The following is a 19,778-nucleotide window of genomic DNA, read 5'->3' as shown; positions in this document are numbered from 1 at the left end:
TATCAACATTTACTACTCTGAAAATTCGCATATATTTGTGGTATAAAAATGCCACTTTTAAGGCTATTTTACCAAAGCATGTATTTTAATATTAAAATTGCCCAAGACAACTATGATGAGAAAAAAAAATTCATAAAAATTAGAGAAGCTATCAATTTTAGTTAAGTTTATTTCAGATTAAAAGAAAAGTCAAGTAGCAGATTCCCCCCACTTCTTCCCTCTCCTGTCTGTTACCACTTCCTTGGGGACAGCAGTAAGCACTCTATTTTTACTGGGGCAAAATTCATTTCCTGTGAAACAGTAGAGTGGGCATGGAGAGCTGCCCACAGCACAGTGCCATAGTCCCTCACACTCCTTTTCTTTGGGTGGTTTTCTATCTCCCTGGCACCAAAACACCCAGCCTAAGTTTTCAGAGGAGGAAAAGCACAGCAGCATCCTCCATATACAAATCTTCCCTCTCTTCACAACCTTCCCCCAAATAAAAAGTTGTCAGTGCCAATAAATCCTGCCACCAACTGCTGTCAACTGGCCGTGGTATACTAGCCCACCAAATTTAATGTATGTAGGCGGTAAAAGGTGACAGAATCGGTAAAACTTGATCCTTTCTAAGCTGTTAACAGGGAGGAAAGCAGAGAACCAAGAAAGGGAGGGAAGTTTGCCTAGGGACAGCTCCTTCTTCCTGACTCAATGTAACTCACTTTACTCTCCTGAAACAAAAAAGCTCATCTGCGAAGAACGAACTCCAACAGCAAGTTGCAGAGAGCTACAGGTTGCTTACTTAGGATTTCAAGCAGGTACACATCTACCCAGCATGTCTACTTCAAAAATGAACACACTTGATTAGTACTTAAGCTCTTGGATTTAATAAGTCCAGAATTACCTTACTGGCAAAGAGTGTGGTTTTCACATTAAGCAATGGACAAGCATGGACAAGCAAGAGGGTAAAAGGGTTCCCATGGACATGGTTACTATATCCATATTGATAACCCTCTAGCTTGCATGTAGTGCAATATTGAATTTGTTGCTGAAATCTTTTCCCATAAAAATAAATAAATAAATTCTCCTCTGTAACTCCATCTGAAGAGTTTCAAAGCCACTAACTTAAAAAAGAAAGCTGGTAGCTATTACTACACTATGGAAATGCTAGTCAGCTCTGAGTATCTGTGGAAAGAGAAGCAATGTCAGTATTTAGAACTTCTGCCTCTGAATATCTGACAAAACACTGAAAGAAATAAAATGAACATGTGAATTTACTGGTCCATGCAACAAAGAATTCTAAGGCATATTAAGCCAACTATAACATACACAAAGAATTGAGAATGAATTATAACTTGACTTGTCTACTTAATAAGCTCTTAAGACAAACAAGAGAAACTAGAAAAAAAGTAACAAGAATTTATAACAAACCTTTCCTGCTGCTTGTCGATCACTTTTGAAAATGACAGTATCCTCATTAACTGGAGATATGTTAGTCATAGACTCAATTATAACTGAAAAATACACAAAAAACAGGTTATGGTTTAAAAAAAAGATAAACTAGAATTTTAAATATAATCTAAGCTTTAACCTAAATTAGTCTACTCCACAAAGCTAGCAGTTAGCAAGTTTTTACTGTTTTTTAAGTCACAAAATCTGGGTGAACTTGTTACAGCCAACAAAGTAAACACAATTAAAAAAAATTCTCAAAAACCAAAAAAAAACTCAAAAAAACAAAAACAGGAAAAAATGTTTAACTAAAAACTTAATAACTAAGGTAAAGTGTACACGTTTCAAAAAAATTTAATATATCAAGTCCTTGACCTTGACATCAAGTGCATGCCTGAACATAACTTTTGTTAATATAAGTTACTTACATACCTAATTGTTCAACAATGCTTGAAACCTTCCCAAGCGGCTTTAGTGCAATGTCGTCAGGCAGAATTACAGTGAGTTCTTCAACAGAAGGTAGTTCCTATAATGTAGTAGAAAACATTAACCTTCTTGCAGCTTCAAAAACATTTTTTTAAAAAAGGAGAAATATTTTCATTTAAAGTACGACACAGACTGCTGAAGATGGTCAGTAAGGGTCAAAGCACCCCCTCAGTGTCTCCTATGTAGTAAGAGGCCAGTTGGACTGCTGATTGCAGCTCCGACACGTAAGTGGCTAAGTGATTCTTTGTACATTAGCCAAAGAATACTGACTTAAACACTACCAATCGCATTTGACAAGAGACGTCTTCTGTAAAAAAAAGCTGTATTAAGGAATCCAGAGATTCCATTTGAAGAGTTCTACTAAGAACTACCATTCAACCACAGCAGGAGGTTCTTTTCTTTGAGCTGTTTTGTTAATCTAGCTAATTAATTAATGTAACTCTAATTATAGTAGAAATAAACAATCAGCAATCTTTCCTGGTACTGTGTGAAGCATGAAAGTCTGACAGTGACACCTATCAATCAAATACAGACTTCTTGGAAACAGATGTGGCCTGTAAAAGCTGAAAAGATGTTACCTCCTACCTTCTCTTTCCAGGTTAAAAAATAAGTTTCTTAACACCTACAGATTTCTTTTTTGACCCAACTGTAAACCATACCTCAGTTGCTATAGAAACTAAATACTGAAATAGATAAAGTTAAAGCAAAACCTAAAAATAAAACTGACATTAGCTTTCCTATTAAGTAAACAGAGCTTTCTGCTCTTGACCCTTGACTAAATAGGTTCCTTTCTGAAGAAGCCCTGAAAGTGCAAAGGCCCTGTCAATGCCCTTAGTAGTTTACTGGTAGGGCAGTATGTGGAGAAATCTTGAGGAAGATGAGAAAAATCTAAATAATACAAAGTATAATGCAAATGATCATGGGGAGTCATTTTTCCCTGTGGGAACATACATTTCTGAAAGAATTATTTAATCAAATGTCTCAAATATACCTCCTTCTGGGATACACTATTTTTTTTAATCAAAGATTACTTACAAGGGTGTCAGCCAACAGTGCAGCAATTTGCCTCAGTAGCAATTTGCCTCAGTAGAGCTAAAACATGCCTAGTGTTAAAGAAAATAATTTTGTTTCAACTGTCAGATTTCTACTGACCATCTTTAGGGAGAGATCAACCACCCGCCATTTTGAAATGTATTATTTTATGTGTATGTTTTTGTTACAAGTATGTGGGGGCACCACATGTATGCTTGGTGCCCAAGAAGCCCAGAAGAGGGCATGGAATCCCTGGAACTTGAGTTACAGATGTGTTCATCAAGTGTGTGATGGGAACTGAACCTCTTAAGGGCTGAGCAATCTGTTGAGCCTCCACTTGCACTTTAACACAACAAAGACAGAAGATCCTCCTGCTTTGAAAGTTTTAGTGTGGTTATCAGACATCAAAAAGACTTCACTATGCAGATACAAGCTTTACCTACCTGACACTTTTCACTCTGTATCCTTGCTGCACACTACCTATCTCCTTTACAGCCTGCATATTTTCCTAGACTAAAACATAAATATCGACCCAATCATGCTTTATGCCTACTGTATGGTCTTGTAGAGCTGTGCTATAATCTAACACAGTAATCATGAAATATACTTATCTACTCTCTAAAAATCTTTGACATACATGTTTTTACATGACTTAGTGTGACTCTTGTTGCAAGCAGACCTCCTATATTATTCCACATTGTATCAATTCACACTTCCTACATCATGCCCCTACTGAGAAGTAAACGTAAAATCTCTGGCAGTTGATACAGAATAAGATAGTATCTTGCTTTTAAACATCTTTGCTTTAAACTTGACTGAGAAGTACGATTACATATTTCTTGGTGATCTGTGTTTATGAACCGCAAATGTAATTTATGCAGTTTTCTTCTGGAAGATTTATCTTTGACTGACTTTTCTGAGAACTATGGACTTTGAAGGCTATTTTCCTTGTTTCATATATGCAGCAAATTTGCTCCCCTTGATCCTAGCATTGTCTGGCACACATCTGACACTTTGAGTTACTCAAAAACCCACTAGCATTGTCATCACTCCTCTAGCGTCATAAGTCAGTATTTGTTTATTTGGTCCATTCATTATGCTATCCTTATATAAAAGTAGACCAGAAATTGACTTTATCTTTACCTAAAATACTAGTCAGCAATCCCCAGATTATAATTGTCCAGATGGACTTGAACAGCAGATTTTAACATTAAATATACTGACCCTTGCACGGTTCTACCAAAATCTCAGTTTAGCTCCACTGACCTGTGGCAATATCAGTATATTAACAACTATGGCTTGATTCCACTCAGAAAGAGCTAACTCCCTACCAACTCCATCAGTATTTCCCCCAATGGCATTTTTTTCTAGTTGTTCTTACATGTTTATTTTACTAGGTAAACAGAACTGTCATATTAGTAATGTTAGTAATGTTAGTATTGACTGAGATCACAGTATAGTAGTTTTAATACCTACATTAGCACCTAGGCTTGTTATAAGCTACTTTACTAATTACTCGCTAACATAAATTCTTAGTATTTAGCCCCCACACACCTTCTTAACCCCCCTCCCCCATGAGCTCAGTTCTCTCCCCTTCCTCCATGATCTTTTGAGGCAGGGTCTCACTACATAGCCCTGGCTATCCTGGAACTCATTACGCTCAGACCAGGTTGGCCTCAAACTCAGAAATCCACCTACCTCTGCTCCCCAAGTGTGTGTGCCACTCTGCCCAGCTTTGTCTGGTTCTTATGTAGCTAGCACACTCTTTGCGTGTGGTATTAGTGCTTTATGTTTTCAGATGCTTTAGTGTCAAGTAAATATAATAGTGGGCATGATACCTAATTCTAAGAATGTTGTGTTAATAATTGCATACTGATTTGTATTTTATAATGTTACAAAATATAACTATTCATCTTAGGTTCATCAAAAGGAGCCTGTGAGTTTTACTGTCTCTTCATTATTAACACAGTTTTTGTAGGCTAAGCTTCCTCAGTGTACAGGGCAATGAAGTCCTAATATTCTTTTAAGGACTACTTCCAGGAGAAGAAAGTAAAATATACAGCACCAGACTGTTTCTAAGGCAAATGCTCAGTGATGTTGTCAGACAGGAGTCTAGTAAAACAATCACTTATTTCAATCATTGTAACAATGAAAAGTTCCAACTAAAATTGTTCAGGACATCTGATTTCATGGAGAAATAAACACAGGGAGAAATTAAAGACTGGGATTTGTGACTGTCACCATACTTCCAAACTCAGTTGAGTAATCTTGTGGAACCTGAAACATGAGAATGTGTATTTCCTCAGCATTAAACTGAAGGGATTAAATTTACCATTATTCAGTCATTAATTCGTGTGTGTGTGTGTGTGTGTGTGTGTGTGTGTGTAAGTCAGATGTTGACATAAGTATCTTTATCATTTTTACCTTGCTTTGAGACAGGTTATTTTGTTAAATCTGAAGCTCACTGATTGGCTAAACAGGCTAGTGTACAAGCTTCAAATTTGTCCCTCCTTCCTTCCCCATCAATGGAGCTGCAGACATACGCCACAGCACCCTTTACAGCATAACACCTACCTATAACGTGCCAAAAAGTCTCTAAATACTCTACAGAACACAGAGCATACATCATCAACTAAATAGTGTACTGTACACAGAAAGTGCAAGAGATAAGTAATGAAACTAGCACCACACAATTCCAATTTGAGCTTATTACAGAGTATGCCTTGAAGTCAGCTAAAACAAGCCGTGCAAAGTTATGTCCAGGATGACAGATGTTTTTCAGACAAAAATCAATGGAAAATAGATGTTTATTTCCTTCAAATAAACAGGCTAGGAAAGAAAAAGAGGAAAAAAAAATTCATATTCTATCAGCTAGAATTCATCTAACACACATTCTTTCCTTGAAAATTACTGGTAATCTAAGGAAGCAGAACTTTGAAAGGTCTGAAAGAAATAGGTCTCTAGAAAAATTCAAAGTGAAGTTCTTTGGGTCATCAGGTCCAATACTATGGTCTTGTCCTAATACTTATATTCCAGGTGTCACCATCTCTTCCTAACTACTAAATCTAGAACTACAGGACCAAAGCTAGTTTAATTATTCTTTAGCTGATGATTCTACTCTTTTCCTCCTTCAAATCACACTAACATTCTATGCATTTTTTTCCACATCCCTAATGAGAAAATAAACCCAGTAACTAGGACCAAGTCAGTTTAGCACCCAGAACAATGACTAGCACATTCATTATATATTTATTGAATAAACTGATTCATGTTACCACTCCAAGCTAATCAAAGATCTCAGAAGTTAATGTTCACTTTAGTCAGAGGAAAAATCAGAAAATGAAAATATAATTTAATATACAACCCTCAAGGAAGGAGAAACACCTGAACCCAACCACCTCAAAATACAATAAAGCTTCCTAAGAAAACTTACTGCCAAGAATGATACATAGACAACTCTAGCTGCAGCTGCAAGCATTACCACAATTACGTTAACACTAGCACAACAAATGCCCTGCTCAGACAATATGTAAATCTCCTCAGAGGCATATTATCCGCTACTAAAGGGAACAGAAGTCAATTGCTTTACTTTTTTGTAGGTGGTAAAAGGGTATACATGTGACAAGAAATAAAGACACACAAACAGCAATAGGAGAAAAACGCTATAATACAGACTGATGGGCATTTTGATTCTAATCAGAATTTACAGAATTCTGAGGGAGAACCCTCTAAATTAGCTAGTGCAGAGAGAATGGGAGAGAAGTGTGGAAGACCCTCACCATCAAGTACAGAACAACTACAGGGTGCTGAGAGAGCAAGGTAGTTATCTGCAGGTCAGAAAATTTAAATGAGGTGGGACTGTCCTACATCAAACTACATCAAAGGGGTAAACAACCCCTTTCATCTTTACATATCCATATAGGAAGAAACTAACTACGCTGATTAAGTTTAAATGTAACTCATTAAGTTAAGTTTAATTAAAGAGCACTCAAGTTTGACCATCCTTAAACATTCTCATCACCACAAATAAACCCCTGCATAACCTCACTGTACAGGCTCACAAAGAAACAAGAGGCTACCACAGACACATACATAGGCACTAACACTAATCTACTTCCAGCCTTGGACAGAGTTAAAATTTTAAAATTATATAACCATATTCCTGAAAAATACTAACCTAAATAGCCTACTTGGGAAATGAAGATCTGTAATTAATCTATACTTTGGTTCCCAAAGTTAAAATGAAATTAAAAACTTGTTTTAAATGTACAGTATCTACAACTAAGTACAAATACTTATGTTGTCATTTATCTAAAAAAGTATTATAAAATGCCCTCTATCTTAAAATCCAAGAATAAAAATATTTTCCTAACAGTCCATGTTTCTATATTTGATAACAGAGTATGTAAGGATTGACATCGTCAGTCCAAAAGGCTAACTGAACATAGAATACACCAGGCACTTCTGCTAAAGGAAAGACTAAAATTCAATATACTAAATAAATTCAAGTCATTTATTTTCTATACACTCCACAGCTAAGAAAACACACTCCACAATTTAAATCGTACATTCAGCAGATTCTTCGTATGACAAAATAATCTACTATTCAAAACCTAAACAATAACAATTTTAGCCCAGATTCTAATGTGGTTAGGCACTTTGCTACTCATCTTATCAGTTCTGAATCTGCTCCTTCCCACTTAACAGGGTCTCAGGAAAGCCTCTTTTTCCCCATTAGTAATTCAGGAAACTGAACAAAGTCTCTTAGCACAAATGTCTAACAATACAATTTACAACATGAAAAAGGCAGTGCAATGAATATGGAAACTACATACAGATAAAAAAACAAAATTACTATGATTTTCTGATAAATTACTTATAAGCAAGTCATAAAATCATGAGACTCAGGAATGATGTGATTGTGCCTCCCCTTAATCCTAGCACTCAGGAGGCAGAGCCAAGTGGCTCTCATGAGCCCAGCATGACCTACATTGAGAGTTATAGGCTAGCCAGAGTTAAACAGTAAAACTGCCCATAGCAAAGCAATTCAATCAAACAAAGAGATCCTACCAATACTTCCCAGTCATGAAACATTTGTTGTAAGAATATTGTATTCAGACTCTGTAAACATCTGTTAGGTGTACAAGGTTTCTATTCAACAAATACTCAAAGGAGTAACACACAACACTCAAAATGCATCCTACTAAAAACCAAACTTCCAGCCAAAAATGTAAGCAGCTACTACTCTGCCACAAGTAGGCCCCTTAGGAAACCATGTTCAGCCACTACAATGTCTTGGACCTCTCGTGCTCTTCTGTGAAGGTTTACTATTGAAAAACAAAAAGAAAAAGAAAGTCAATCCAATGATCTAAGATAAAATTATCTAAAGAATCTTAGGTGTGTTTTTACTCACAAAATTGGAGTAAGAGTAGCCGAGTGTTCTGGGAAAAAAAGAAGTAAGGCTCCCTTTTGGTACTAGTTTAGGCAGAACTGAGAAAAGTGGAGAAAATGGAATAAATTATATGGCCACTTTTCTCTTATTACTTGAGAAGAATGCATGCCAATTACCTGAAGCTATTAGGTGAGCGTTCACTGTTCAGATATGCTTGGAAAGTAGGATCCAATCTCTGGAGTACTGAGAGCCAGGACTCAATTTTTATTTTTCCTATTATCTGGTAAAGCATATTGAAAAAAAAAAAAGAATGGATTAGGTCTGTACAATTTGTGGCGTCTATGACCATATTTAATATTTCACTAATAATTTTTCAACTTCTCCAGAAGCTTCACAGATTTCTGTAGAACTTAGCCATCTGTGTATTGAGTAATTAGTGCCCTTATTAATGACTGTTCTATTATACCGAAGAGTGTCATGCCAGCCATTAAACAGTTACACCTAAAGCGTCAATGATTCTTTGAAATGTCTTCTTTTCCTTTTCCAATAATTATGTTTCCATCCTATTTTTCTCTAAAGTGACTGTCAAAAAAATCAAAGTTCAAGAGTAGGCATGGTGATACACACCTTTAATCTCAGGGAGAAGCTGATCTTTGAGAGTTCAAGGCCAGATGGTCCATGTAGAGTTTGAGGCCAGTCAAAGCTACACAATAAGACATTGTCTCAGAAATAGACAGCAAACAAAACTAAAAACAAAAAAATAAAAACAAACAAAAACCCCCACAAAAACAAACTTAAAAAAAAACTGCAAAAGACTCAAAACTCAACTATAAAACTGAATTAAAATTATACTTCGGTATGAAAAAAATCTTAAAACAAACTCTAAGCATAACTTTTGTTACCTGAGACTGTACATTTCATTTCTTACATAAAACTAAGAGAAAAGGTACTGTGACTGCCTCAGATCACATATGTAAAATGTTTAAAGATTTAAAAAAATTCTGTTTAGAACTACCAGCATCAGCTGTGTGAATAATAAAGGAACAAATGGCCATTTTGTGAGTTCCTACTGACTGAGACTACAACTGCAATGGGACAGAATCACCCTACCCTGTCTTGGGTAAGTTAACATGCTCCTCACCAAGTCTGTTCAGTCCTCATGCCTTCCCTTACCACTGCAAGGCAAGTTGCATTCTCTTTCTTCTCTGAAATTGTCACTAATTCTGTTACTCTTTCAACTTACATGTATCCTCACACTTCAGATAGACAAGTACTTACCAAAGTCTATCAGAGAAAGTTCCATATAACATGGAATGGTTCCATATAATTATGGTTTCAATAATAGTAGTTCCATATAATGGCTCCATATAAACATGGAATGGTTCCATATAATTATAACCATATGTATGTACATACACTGGAAATATAAGGATGCATAAAAACCTTCATCTGAAGCTTAGCAAATCATTCATTTTACTGCCTCGAATAACTATCATTCATTTTACTGCCTTGAATAACTATGTAGGGGCCTAGAACCCAGGACCCTGTGGGTGTTCAAGCAGGTGCTGTATCAGAGCTACATCTCCAGCCTGCTGCATATGGAGGGCTTTATGGAATCATCTGTACAGGGAAAGACAAATTCTTCCTTTAAAAAATTTTGACTATTGCAAAACATCAAAGACTAACAAAAAATCATCTTCCTCTGAGTCTACAAGACACTGCTACATATCAGGCATTGTGTTAAGTTTCATTAGTATCTAGGCTAGACTGTAATAAATTCCAAATCTACCCAGTGTCATAAATACATAAAGTTTTTCCCTCTATTTAGGACAGATTGATAAATAAGTCAGACCCTGAGAAACACATATTCACTTAATAATGATTAGTGTAGACCACTGTGCAATTTCACAGGAATTGAGATTATCAGCCAGGTGTGAAATAGTTCAGTACAACTTCTAACCACCTGAAGTAGCCCAGGTTTTTCTTTCTTTCGTGGAGATGTTTTAGACTTGGCTGCATGCATGATTTAGCAAAATCAGGTGAATACATGTCCTCAACCTAAATACAAAGTACATTTCTTAAAAATAAATAAATAACGGCAATCCTGATGAGAAAGTTAAATTTCTCATGAACTGCTGACCAGCATTTAACATTTTCTTGGCCATGCTGTATCATATGCATAAATACACATGATTATCCCTACTGAATACTGCACATAAGCACTGAAGTCATAATTTTCAGATAAGAAAATAACAATGTATAAAACTTATTTCTAGTTCATAGCTTGACACACTGGCATCCCTAGTGTTTTTAATAATTTACATTTTCAATTACATTTGATTTATTTGAATGAAGAGTTAAGCGCAGAAGTTTCTGAAAAAAATTCTCAAAAAGAATCTAATTTTCTATTTCAGCAACACAGTCAGCACTGTGGGCCTTACCCTGACTCCAAGGCTGCGATGCACATGCTGCTTTACATCTGTGCAGGTTCTACAGCAACCTCTCAGCATTCTGAGCTTTATGCTGAAGAAATGCAATGAGTTCAATCATACATCAGAGCCTGTCATTGTGACATCATCAAGAGGGCCAATTAGGGCTCCTTTTTCAGTTCCTCTATGGTTCACATCGAGGATGTTCAATCTATATAGCCACATCACTGAGTTCTAGTTTTCAAACAATAGGAAAGGCTTAAGGAGGCAGAGGCAGCATCCTTGCTTGAAAGCAGACTGAAAGGAAGAGGATGCTCGGCACATGTGCAGAGATCACTCTTCAGAGATGAACTCTTTAAAAGCAGATAGGACAAAAAATTGCACTAAACTGGGCATGTCCATGATCCAGACATCTCTAGGACCGGAAGCAGAAAGCTGCCATTTAACTGTTTAGAGCAGTTAGCAAAAACAACATTCTCTTCTGAATTTTATTAGATATGAAATTAATAGACTGCTCATAGCCAGTCTATTAGACTTTAAGAGTTCAAGTGACCCATGCAAGGTCTTAACAAAACAGCCTACAGCATACAGTGGTAGCAAAGAGGGAACACTTCCCAGAAGAATGAATTGCTACTTATTAAATAAAAACCAAAACCTAATATTTGACCCAAAATAAAAGAAATAAACCATTAGCCAATTAACAAAAAAATGCCACATTTAGAGCCAAGGATAGAGGCATGCATAGAGCTATAATGAAAAAGTTCAATGTAAAGGTGAGCACAGGAAACCAGTAAGGAAAGACAGAATCACATGGCTTCCATTGAAGATAGAAGAATATCCCAGAGGTACAGAAATAATGACGTAATCGCTGCCTTCGTTGCCATGTCTTTCCAACACAAGTTTACAATAAATCTTTCTGTTCTCTTTGGTATGTGAGTCTTCTCACAACACCGACTCCAATCTTAGCTTAGCATCACAACACTTCCAAGTACTTGTCTCTGCCAGTTAACACTAATACTCCAAGAGCTCAGTATCCCTTTCTTGTCACAAAACCACCCCAGTAACCCAATACCCACCCTCCTCCAAATACACATATGTAGCTGCCTTTTGCTACTTTGTAGGTTCTTTTTTCCTCTACCCTTCATTGCTTTTCTTCCACCCTTTCAACCTCCTAATACTAGATAAGGTAGAAAAGAGAGGAAAGGTAAAAGATCCCTGAATGAAGTCAGGGGTTGGAAAGGGGGCAATGTTATATTTAGACCATTTCCTGATGATTAGAGGCCTGAGTTCCTTGGGGCAAGTTTGATCTTCACTGTCAGGATATCTAATTTCTTCTTGTTTCTTCTTAACACACAACAACAAACAACCCAGGCCACCTTTAGAGGCTCTAGCATTTATATACCCTCTGTCACACAATCGCAGAAATTATCTGCATCTGGCAAAATCACGCCCCCACCAGTGCACAAGGCAAATCACAGTCAACTGCTGTCAAGAATCTTTCACAGCACCACATCCCATACCTGGGATTAAAATGAAAACACAATATTATAATATTTCTGGGTTTTTTTTTAAAGAAGCCAAAACTTCAAAACTGTCACTACACACATTCACACTCCCCTCCTGCCAAGTGGCTCATAGGCACTCCCACTATCACTAGGAGCCCACACACCTCTCAAGCTTTCACTTTCCCACGTTTTCACCTCCTACAGACTTGCCCACACAAACACGGACAGCCATGAGGCCCATGTCCAAGCAAACTCAATATGCATTCCACTGATTCTACTATTCGTTCAAGGCTGTGTAATCAAGTGTACATAGCTGATTTAACCCCTCATAAAAAAACGCATGTTGCTGGACAAACTGCCACCCTGCAGAGTAACACAGAGGCAGAGCAGGAAGATGCTGAGGTCGTACCATCCTTGGAATTCACTTACTCATTTTCTCTAATCTTTTTAGACTTTTTTTTCCCCCCAAGATACTCTCCTGTCTTGAACTTGTTAATCCTTTCAGAGAATCATTAATAGATCCTTACAGACTTAGAGATTTAGGGCAAACCAGAAAATTTTAATGTCTTCCTCTACCTCTAGCAACAAAGCAGCAGCATTTTTTCCGTCCTAATACGATTCATCTAAATATGTTAATATCCAATCAAGAATCCATTCATTTTAAAATTAAAAACTGCTGGATATGATGTGAGTGTTTAATCCGAGAGAACTCGGTAAGCAGAGACAGGCAGATCTCTATGAGTTCAAGGCCAACCTGGTCTACATGATAAATTCCAGGACAGCCAAGGCTATGTAGAGAAACCTTGTCTCAAAAACCTAAATAAATAGGGGCAGTAAATAAGGGCTGAAGAAATGGTTAAGAGCATTGGGTGCTCTTCCAGAGAATCTGGGTCCAATTCCCAGCACTGACATGGCAGTTCTCACCTGTCTGTAACTACAGTTCAAGGGCGTCTGACACCCTCACAGAGACATACATGTAGGCAAACAACAATGAACATTAAACATAAGTAAATTATATACTAAAAACACCCAACTAACTAAAAACTGTAAGTGCTTGTCTTAGGGTTTCATTGCTGTGACGGGACAACAGGACTAAGACAACACTTATAAAAGAGAACATTTAATTTAGGCTGGCTTACAAAGGTGCAGAGGGTTAGGTGATTATCATGACACAAAGCGTGGCAGTGTGAGCTGAGAATTCTACATCTTGATCCAAAGGCAGACAGGAGGAGCCTATTTTCTGCATTGGGTGTAGTTTGAGCTTGTATCTGAGACCTCAAAGTCCACCTCCAAAGTGACACACTTTCTCCAAGGCCATGCCTGCTCTAACAAGTCCATACCCCCTAATATCTATTCCCTATGGGCCAAGTATTCAAATGCGTGAATCTATAGGGGCTGTTCCTAGTCAAACCACCACAGTGCCTCTTAAGTCTTTTCCAAAAGATCTCTTAGAAATGGCACAAAAAGGAACACACTAGTCACTGTTCTAAGATCTAAAAGACAACAATGTACTTCTAAGGGAAAATAATTCATTTGTGCCAAAGACAAACTTCAAGAGAACTCCTAGCAATTAATTTTGTCTCTGCTCTATTTAGTATCTTTCCATTAGATAAAAAGTAGGGACATGACTGGTTTTGTTTAAAGTAACTGGCATATGCTACAGGTATGTTACAATTTCTTAAAAGAACCAATGAAGAAAAGACACCTCTTCACATGCATTCTGGTAATCATTACTAATGTTGACTGTGAACCCACCATCAGGGTCAACCACTTCAGGGTATCAGGGAGATGCAAAAATCAGTTATGAGCTCAGTCCTCAAAGAACAAAGCCTGTGTGGTCAAAGACCCAGTCTGGTCAGGCGGTGGTGGCGCACGCCTTTAATCCCAGCACTTGGGAGGCAGAGGCAGGCGGATTTCTGAGTTCGAGGCCAGCCTGGTCTCCAGAGTGAGTTCCAGGACAGCCAGGGCTATACAGAGAAACCCTGTCTCGAAAAAAAAAAAAAAGACCCAGTCTGATTTCTCATGAATGTCTACAGTATTCTATTTAGACACCCCCACCACATACACAATAAGATTCTGTGTTAAATTCAAAGGACTCCCAATGTTAAAAATTCAGACTCAATAAGGCAAATCAAACCATACAGATAAATCTCCTACTTGTTGGTTTCATAATCTGCGAACTTCTAAAAGGTCATCAGGATACAGGTAAAACAGACACCAGGTTTCCTTGTACTTTCAGAAAATACTTGATTATGAGCCTTCGTTTGCCAGAATCCATCATGAACTACTAACAAATAAACCATGGCACACTAATTCAAAAGCCTACAATGTCAAGCCTAAGAAAAACGAAAATCTTTACTATGAACAGTAAGTAATCTTGGTAGAATCCAGCCAAGAAATACACAGCCTTCAGATTTCATATTAAACTAGTCACCAATTTAGTCTTTTATACTAATTACAGATGATTAACAAACTTTTAAAAAGCATTGATAATAACTTAAGTACACAGACTAGACCAAATACAAGCAATTTAGCCTGGACTCTAATTTCTGAGACTATCCTCTGGAGCTACAGATTTTAACCAAACATATCATCCTTTTCCAAAGGCAGATTTACACACTGTAAGATAAAATAATCCCTCAGAACGTTATGCCACCCCAATGAGGTGCCAATATAACTTGTTCCCAACTGTGACTTTTAAAATAATGAATATAAGGTTTCAAGTGACTAGGTATCCTAAAAAACTTATAACACATTTAATAAACACGATGAATTTTGCATTCCAATTCTCTAAATGGAATTAATTTCAAAGGTTTCACTTACTTTGGAATAAATTTTCTGACTTGTGGACCAAGAGCAGCAACAAAAAAAGGAAAGCCATGAACCACAAAAGGAACTGTCTTAGTCAGGGTTTCCACTGCTTCCATCAATCACCATGACAAAAAACAAGTCGGAGAGAAAGGGCTTACACTGCCATACCACTGTTCATCACTGAAGGGAATTGGGACAGGAACCCGCACAGGGCAGGAGCCGGGAGTCAGGAGCTGAAGCAGAGGCCATGGATGGGTGCTGCTTACTGCTTGCTTTCCTTGGTTGGCTCCGCCTACTTTCTTATAGAACCCAGAACCACATGCCCAAGGATTGTACCACCCACAATGGACTGGGTCCTCCCCAACTGACCATTAATTGAAAAAAATGCCTTATAGCTGTGTCTCATGAAGGAGTTTCCTCAACTAAGACTCCTTCCTCTCTGATGACTCTAGCTTGTGTCAAGTTGACACAAAACAAGATACAAAACAACTTGATACGAAAGCCAGTACAGTATTCTCCACATTGTTTTGGTAGTGCTAGAGAACGAATACAGAGCCTTGGGTTTTTCATGCATGCTAGTGGCCTAAAACTGACTGTTCTATGTCCAGCCTAGAAAGTATTCAAAAGATTTCAAAACAAGTCACCAAAGTGAAGTCAATGCTTCAACATGACTATCAGTTTAGTATCAAGTGTCAGGATTAGAAGCAGCCTTTTCATAGAGCCTTTTCTAGAAGACTATCAAAGCCCATCAGAGGTACATAAAAAAAGCCAAAAGGAGGCACTAAGTTTTTGGAATAATCAATTTAAGTACTTACATTAAGAAGCAATTCATCTTTTGTCTTAAGAGGAAAATTCTTATTTTCTTTCTCAACTTGGACATCCTCGTCTCCATCTGACAACACAGGAGGAAGTGACACACAGGAGGAAGATGAAGAAGAAGACGAAGAAGAGGAGGAGCTTGAGCTATCTGAATCTGTTTCACTGTAGAACAAAAGTTGAAAGTCTGGTCAAGTACTATCATAATTAAAATACAATTTTGTTTCAAGTAAAAAACTAACATTTCAAACTGACTTTGTTAGTGGGATGTTCTGGTTTTTCGAGACAAGGTTTTTTTATGTAACCCTGGCTATCCTGGAATTCCCTCTGTAAACCAGGCTGGCCCCAATCTCTGAGAGATCTGCCTGCCTCTGCCTCCTAAGTGCTAGAATTAACGATATGCACCACAATACCCGGTTTATTTTGTTCATTTTTAAATCCTTGACTTACAGCAAGAACAGAGCTCATTAGGATAAAAGTGGTGAGGAGGTCAGTAACATTGGGATGAAGAATAATTAAGGGGAGAGGCTATTTTTGGCATTGGGTATATATATATAAAAGTACTAAAGATATATAAAACCCTGGGCCCTCTCTGGGCCAACAGTATGCTGTTATAAATCTCTACAAATGTAATTAAGCATGTGACAATCAGTGACTAATGATAACTCTAGGCCAAGTAGTTGTCTGACTGAATTCATCTATGAATGAGACTACTTAATTCAATGACGAGTTTCTTCTCATTCAAAGTTGCCATGGTGACCACTTAACTGTGAAAACTTTTATGGCTTGACTCAACTAGCCCCTTGCATTAGCCCATTTTATGTGCTATTTTTAAGTGTTTTAACCATAGTCACCTTTTTTTCTCTGCACTCTTCAGGCATAAAACATTCATTCCAACGATCTCAATCTTTATCCATGTACAAATAAATAAATAAATGCCTCTGTTTTCAGTCCTGACATTACTATTCTTGAGTTTTAATACCTAGGCACATACCAATCATGATTGTATGAACTATACGTACCTCATTTCCATCAAGGGGGAAAAAAACATTCTTTTTACTGAATGGGTTTCTTTCCTGGAACATCTCTTTTTATTTCACTACTCAGTCTTCCACCTAATCATGGTAGGTGAGATCCTGGAATCATTTCAAACCTAGTTCTTACTTGGTCGATCATAATAAAGTCCAGTCTCCTAATGCAGTCCACTTCCTCATCGCTCCCACCTTTTCTGTAATAGCTGTATCAGTACCAAGCATGGCCCCTCCCACAACCTCTCTCCACCCTGCTGCAGTTACAGTTCTGGTGACTGTTCATCCACATGAGCTACCCCTCTTGTTTTAAAGGAAAAACTTATGACGGATGTAAATTGACAAAAATATGACAAGAGGTAAGAATAATTTTATAAGACAGTACTTATGGTTGTGATAATAGTGTTGTATTCAAATAAAAGAATGTCCACTTTAAGCCAATTGTGGTGGTACATGGTTGAAACCTCAGCTCTCTTAGAAGCAGGGCAATCAGAAAGTCAAGCTTGTAGTCATCCTTGGCTAAATAGCAAGTCTGAAGCCACCCTTGGCTAACTGAAACCCTGGAGAGAGAATGCTCTCTATTTGCCTCTTTGTTTTCTAAAGAGATGGAGAAAGGTGTGAACTTGGATGGGTGAGGAGGATCTGGGTGAAGACGAAGAAGTCGAATCATGATCTGAATATGCTATATGACCAACAGATATTAGTTTTAAATGGTCCAATAACAGTCAACTATAAAAATACTGAGATAGTAGCTATATGGGTTTGTACTTAAAACTAAAAAAATATTCAGAGAAAAATGTTAATTCTCCTCCAAAATATCTATACTGTGGACAAGATAAAAAAAGACATGCTCCTTTCTATGTCAGCCTTAGACTGCCTCAAAATCAGGTTTCTAGTAACCTCAAGAACCTCGTCCTCCCACTATCTACATGAAGCCTGATTCTATCCTGCAAGTGCACAAAACTCTCTACACTCTTAGTATACTCACTATTATGCAATTATACTATGTGGTTTGCCTGAAGTACCTTCAGCCTAGAAAGCATGTACTCCTCGCTAAATACTACCTGCTTTGATTTGGTGTCACCAAATCCTTCCTCATTCTGCAGTGCACTTGTCAAATTGCTACTAGATGCTCTCTACAACTTAAAAAATAGGTTGGGGGGGGGGGGGCTGGAGAGATGGGGGGGGGGGCTTAAGAGCACTGACTGCTCCTCCAGAGGTCCTGAGTTCAATTCCCAGCAACCACAAGGTGGCTCACAACCATCTGTAGTGGGATCCGATGCACTCTTCTGGTGTGCCTGGGGACAACTAAAGTGTACTCATATAAATAAAAATAAATAAATCTTCAAAAATAAAAAAATCTAGTTTGGGCTATTGCTGTGTAACTATTTCCTCCCCACTGAAACCCTGCCTCCTGCGGGGAGACGGACCTAGGAGACTCAAGAAACTAGTGAAACTCACAAGGCCCTAACCTGAAGTTACAAAAGTAGTAAACTGATGGGCAGACTGCTGGTAGAGCCGCCCCCACAGCAAGGAGCTCCAGCGATACAGCTACGTGAGCTATCCCATGATACAGCTACCTCTGAGTCACCCATGCTCTTGTACACAAGCACAATATGTGGGTGCACCTGTTACCGTGCACAACCTGGAGTGAAGAGATGTCTGTTCACATCTCCACAGAAACAGTCACACAGCGATGATCAAAAACTTGAACAGTTCTATTAATAAAACATTATCTACTTAGCACACAGGCAAAAAGCAGTACCTTTTTTCATTCCTTCAAGTATCTGGTATCCTCTGCCACAGGGTCAGAAGTCAGTTTCCAACACTCCTCAGTCATGCTATTGACCATATCCCATGCTTCCCTTTCAACCCTGGCTCCTGACTGACCTACCTCCTGTATCTGTTCCCCACCCAGCAGGCCAGGCTCTGATTACAAGGTGCCTACCATCTTAGAACTGTCAATAAACCAGGCTGTTATAACTGGCTTAACTCCCTCCACCAATCTCTTCACACCTTCTCCCTCTTGTAGAGACCACTCTTCCCTTGCCTCTCTTAGTGGTTTCCTAAAAGTGTCCCCATCTCCTGAAACCCCCTCACCCCATGCTTACTCAAACACTTGTAGTTTGATAACCTTCTGTATTCTGGGTCTTCTTCCACAAAGAACAACACAGAGGAAATGTCTATGTAAAGCACAGAGCCCCGAATACCAAGAAACTGGTTTGCAAATTTCATAGAATCCTGCTCCCTATGAAGATTCTACAGATTAACATTAACTATCAAGAAGCAACTTTAAGAGAACGGTAGTAGATGGCTGTACAACCCTCTACTTGGAAAGTGGAGACAGGAGGACCAGGAGTTCAACTGGCTACAGACCAGTCTAGGCTACACAGATCCTTGCTGGAAGGGGAGAGGATGAACTCTGAAACATAAAATAATCCTTTTCCGAACCCTCAACTCCTAAAGTTTAAAAAAAAAAGTATAGTCTCAATGAATGAATATATATATATATATATATATATATATATATATAAATTCTGAACTGAAACAAAACTCAGAAGTTCTAATCCTAAAGTACATGTTAAACTGAGTTCCTATGATAACACAGCAAAGTAATTTTTACAAATACTCTACAAACGTCGAGGTTCCTACACTGTAGGCAGGTTACTAACGTCAGTTTTAACTTTGCGGACTATCAAGTTTGGAAACGAAGGGGGGACTCCTAGAAGTAAGCTAGGACGGTGGAAAAGCTAGGCGGCGAGACCCGGGGTACCAGCTCCGAGAGAGCACGTGCGCCCAGAGCTCAGCTGCTCCGACCCGCAAAGCGCGTGCTCACCACTACCTAGGCCCGGCA

At 38.1% G+C, this 19,778-nt stretch overlaps 1 protein-coding gene across 1 annotated transcript in view; it reads right to left on the bottom strand.

Annotated features, from left to right (window-relative positions):
- Naf1 (nuclear assembly factor 1 ribonucleoprotein) overlaps positions 1–19,778 on the bottom strand; it is a 30,497-nt gene that overhangs the window by 10,242 nt on the left and 477 nt on the right. The window contains exons 2-4 of the mRNA XM_031339978.1: positions 15,896–16,061; positions 1,858–1,951; positions 1,408–1,490 (exon numbers count right to left, since the gene is read on the bottom strand). Of these exons, the coding sequence (XP_031195838.1) occupies positions 1,408–1,490; positions 1,858–1,951; positions 15,896–16,061 (343 nt within the window). The remainder of the gene's footprint in view (positions 1–1,407; positions 1,491–1,857; positions 1,952–15,895; positions 16,062–19,778) is intronic.

The sequence above is a fragment of the Mastomys coucha genome, unplaced genomic scaffold, assembly GCF_008632895.1.
Source record: "Mastomys coucha isolate ucsf_1 unplaced genomic scaffold, UCSF_Mcou_1 pScaffold22, whole genome shotgun sequence".
Taxonomy (NCBI): Eukaryota; Metazoa; Chordata; class Mammalia; order Rodentia; family Muridae; genus Mastomys; species Mastomys coucha.
The sequence above is the reverse complement of the archived record's forward strand: the minus strand, read 5'-3'. Positions and strand labels throughout refer to the sequence as shown.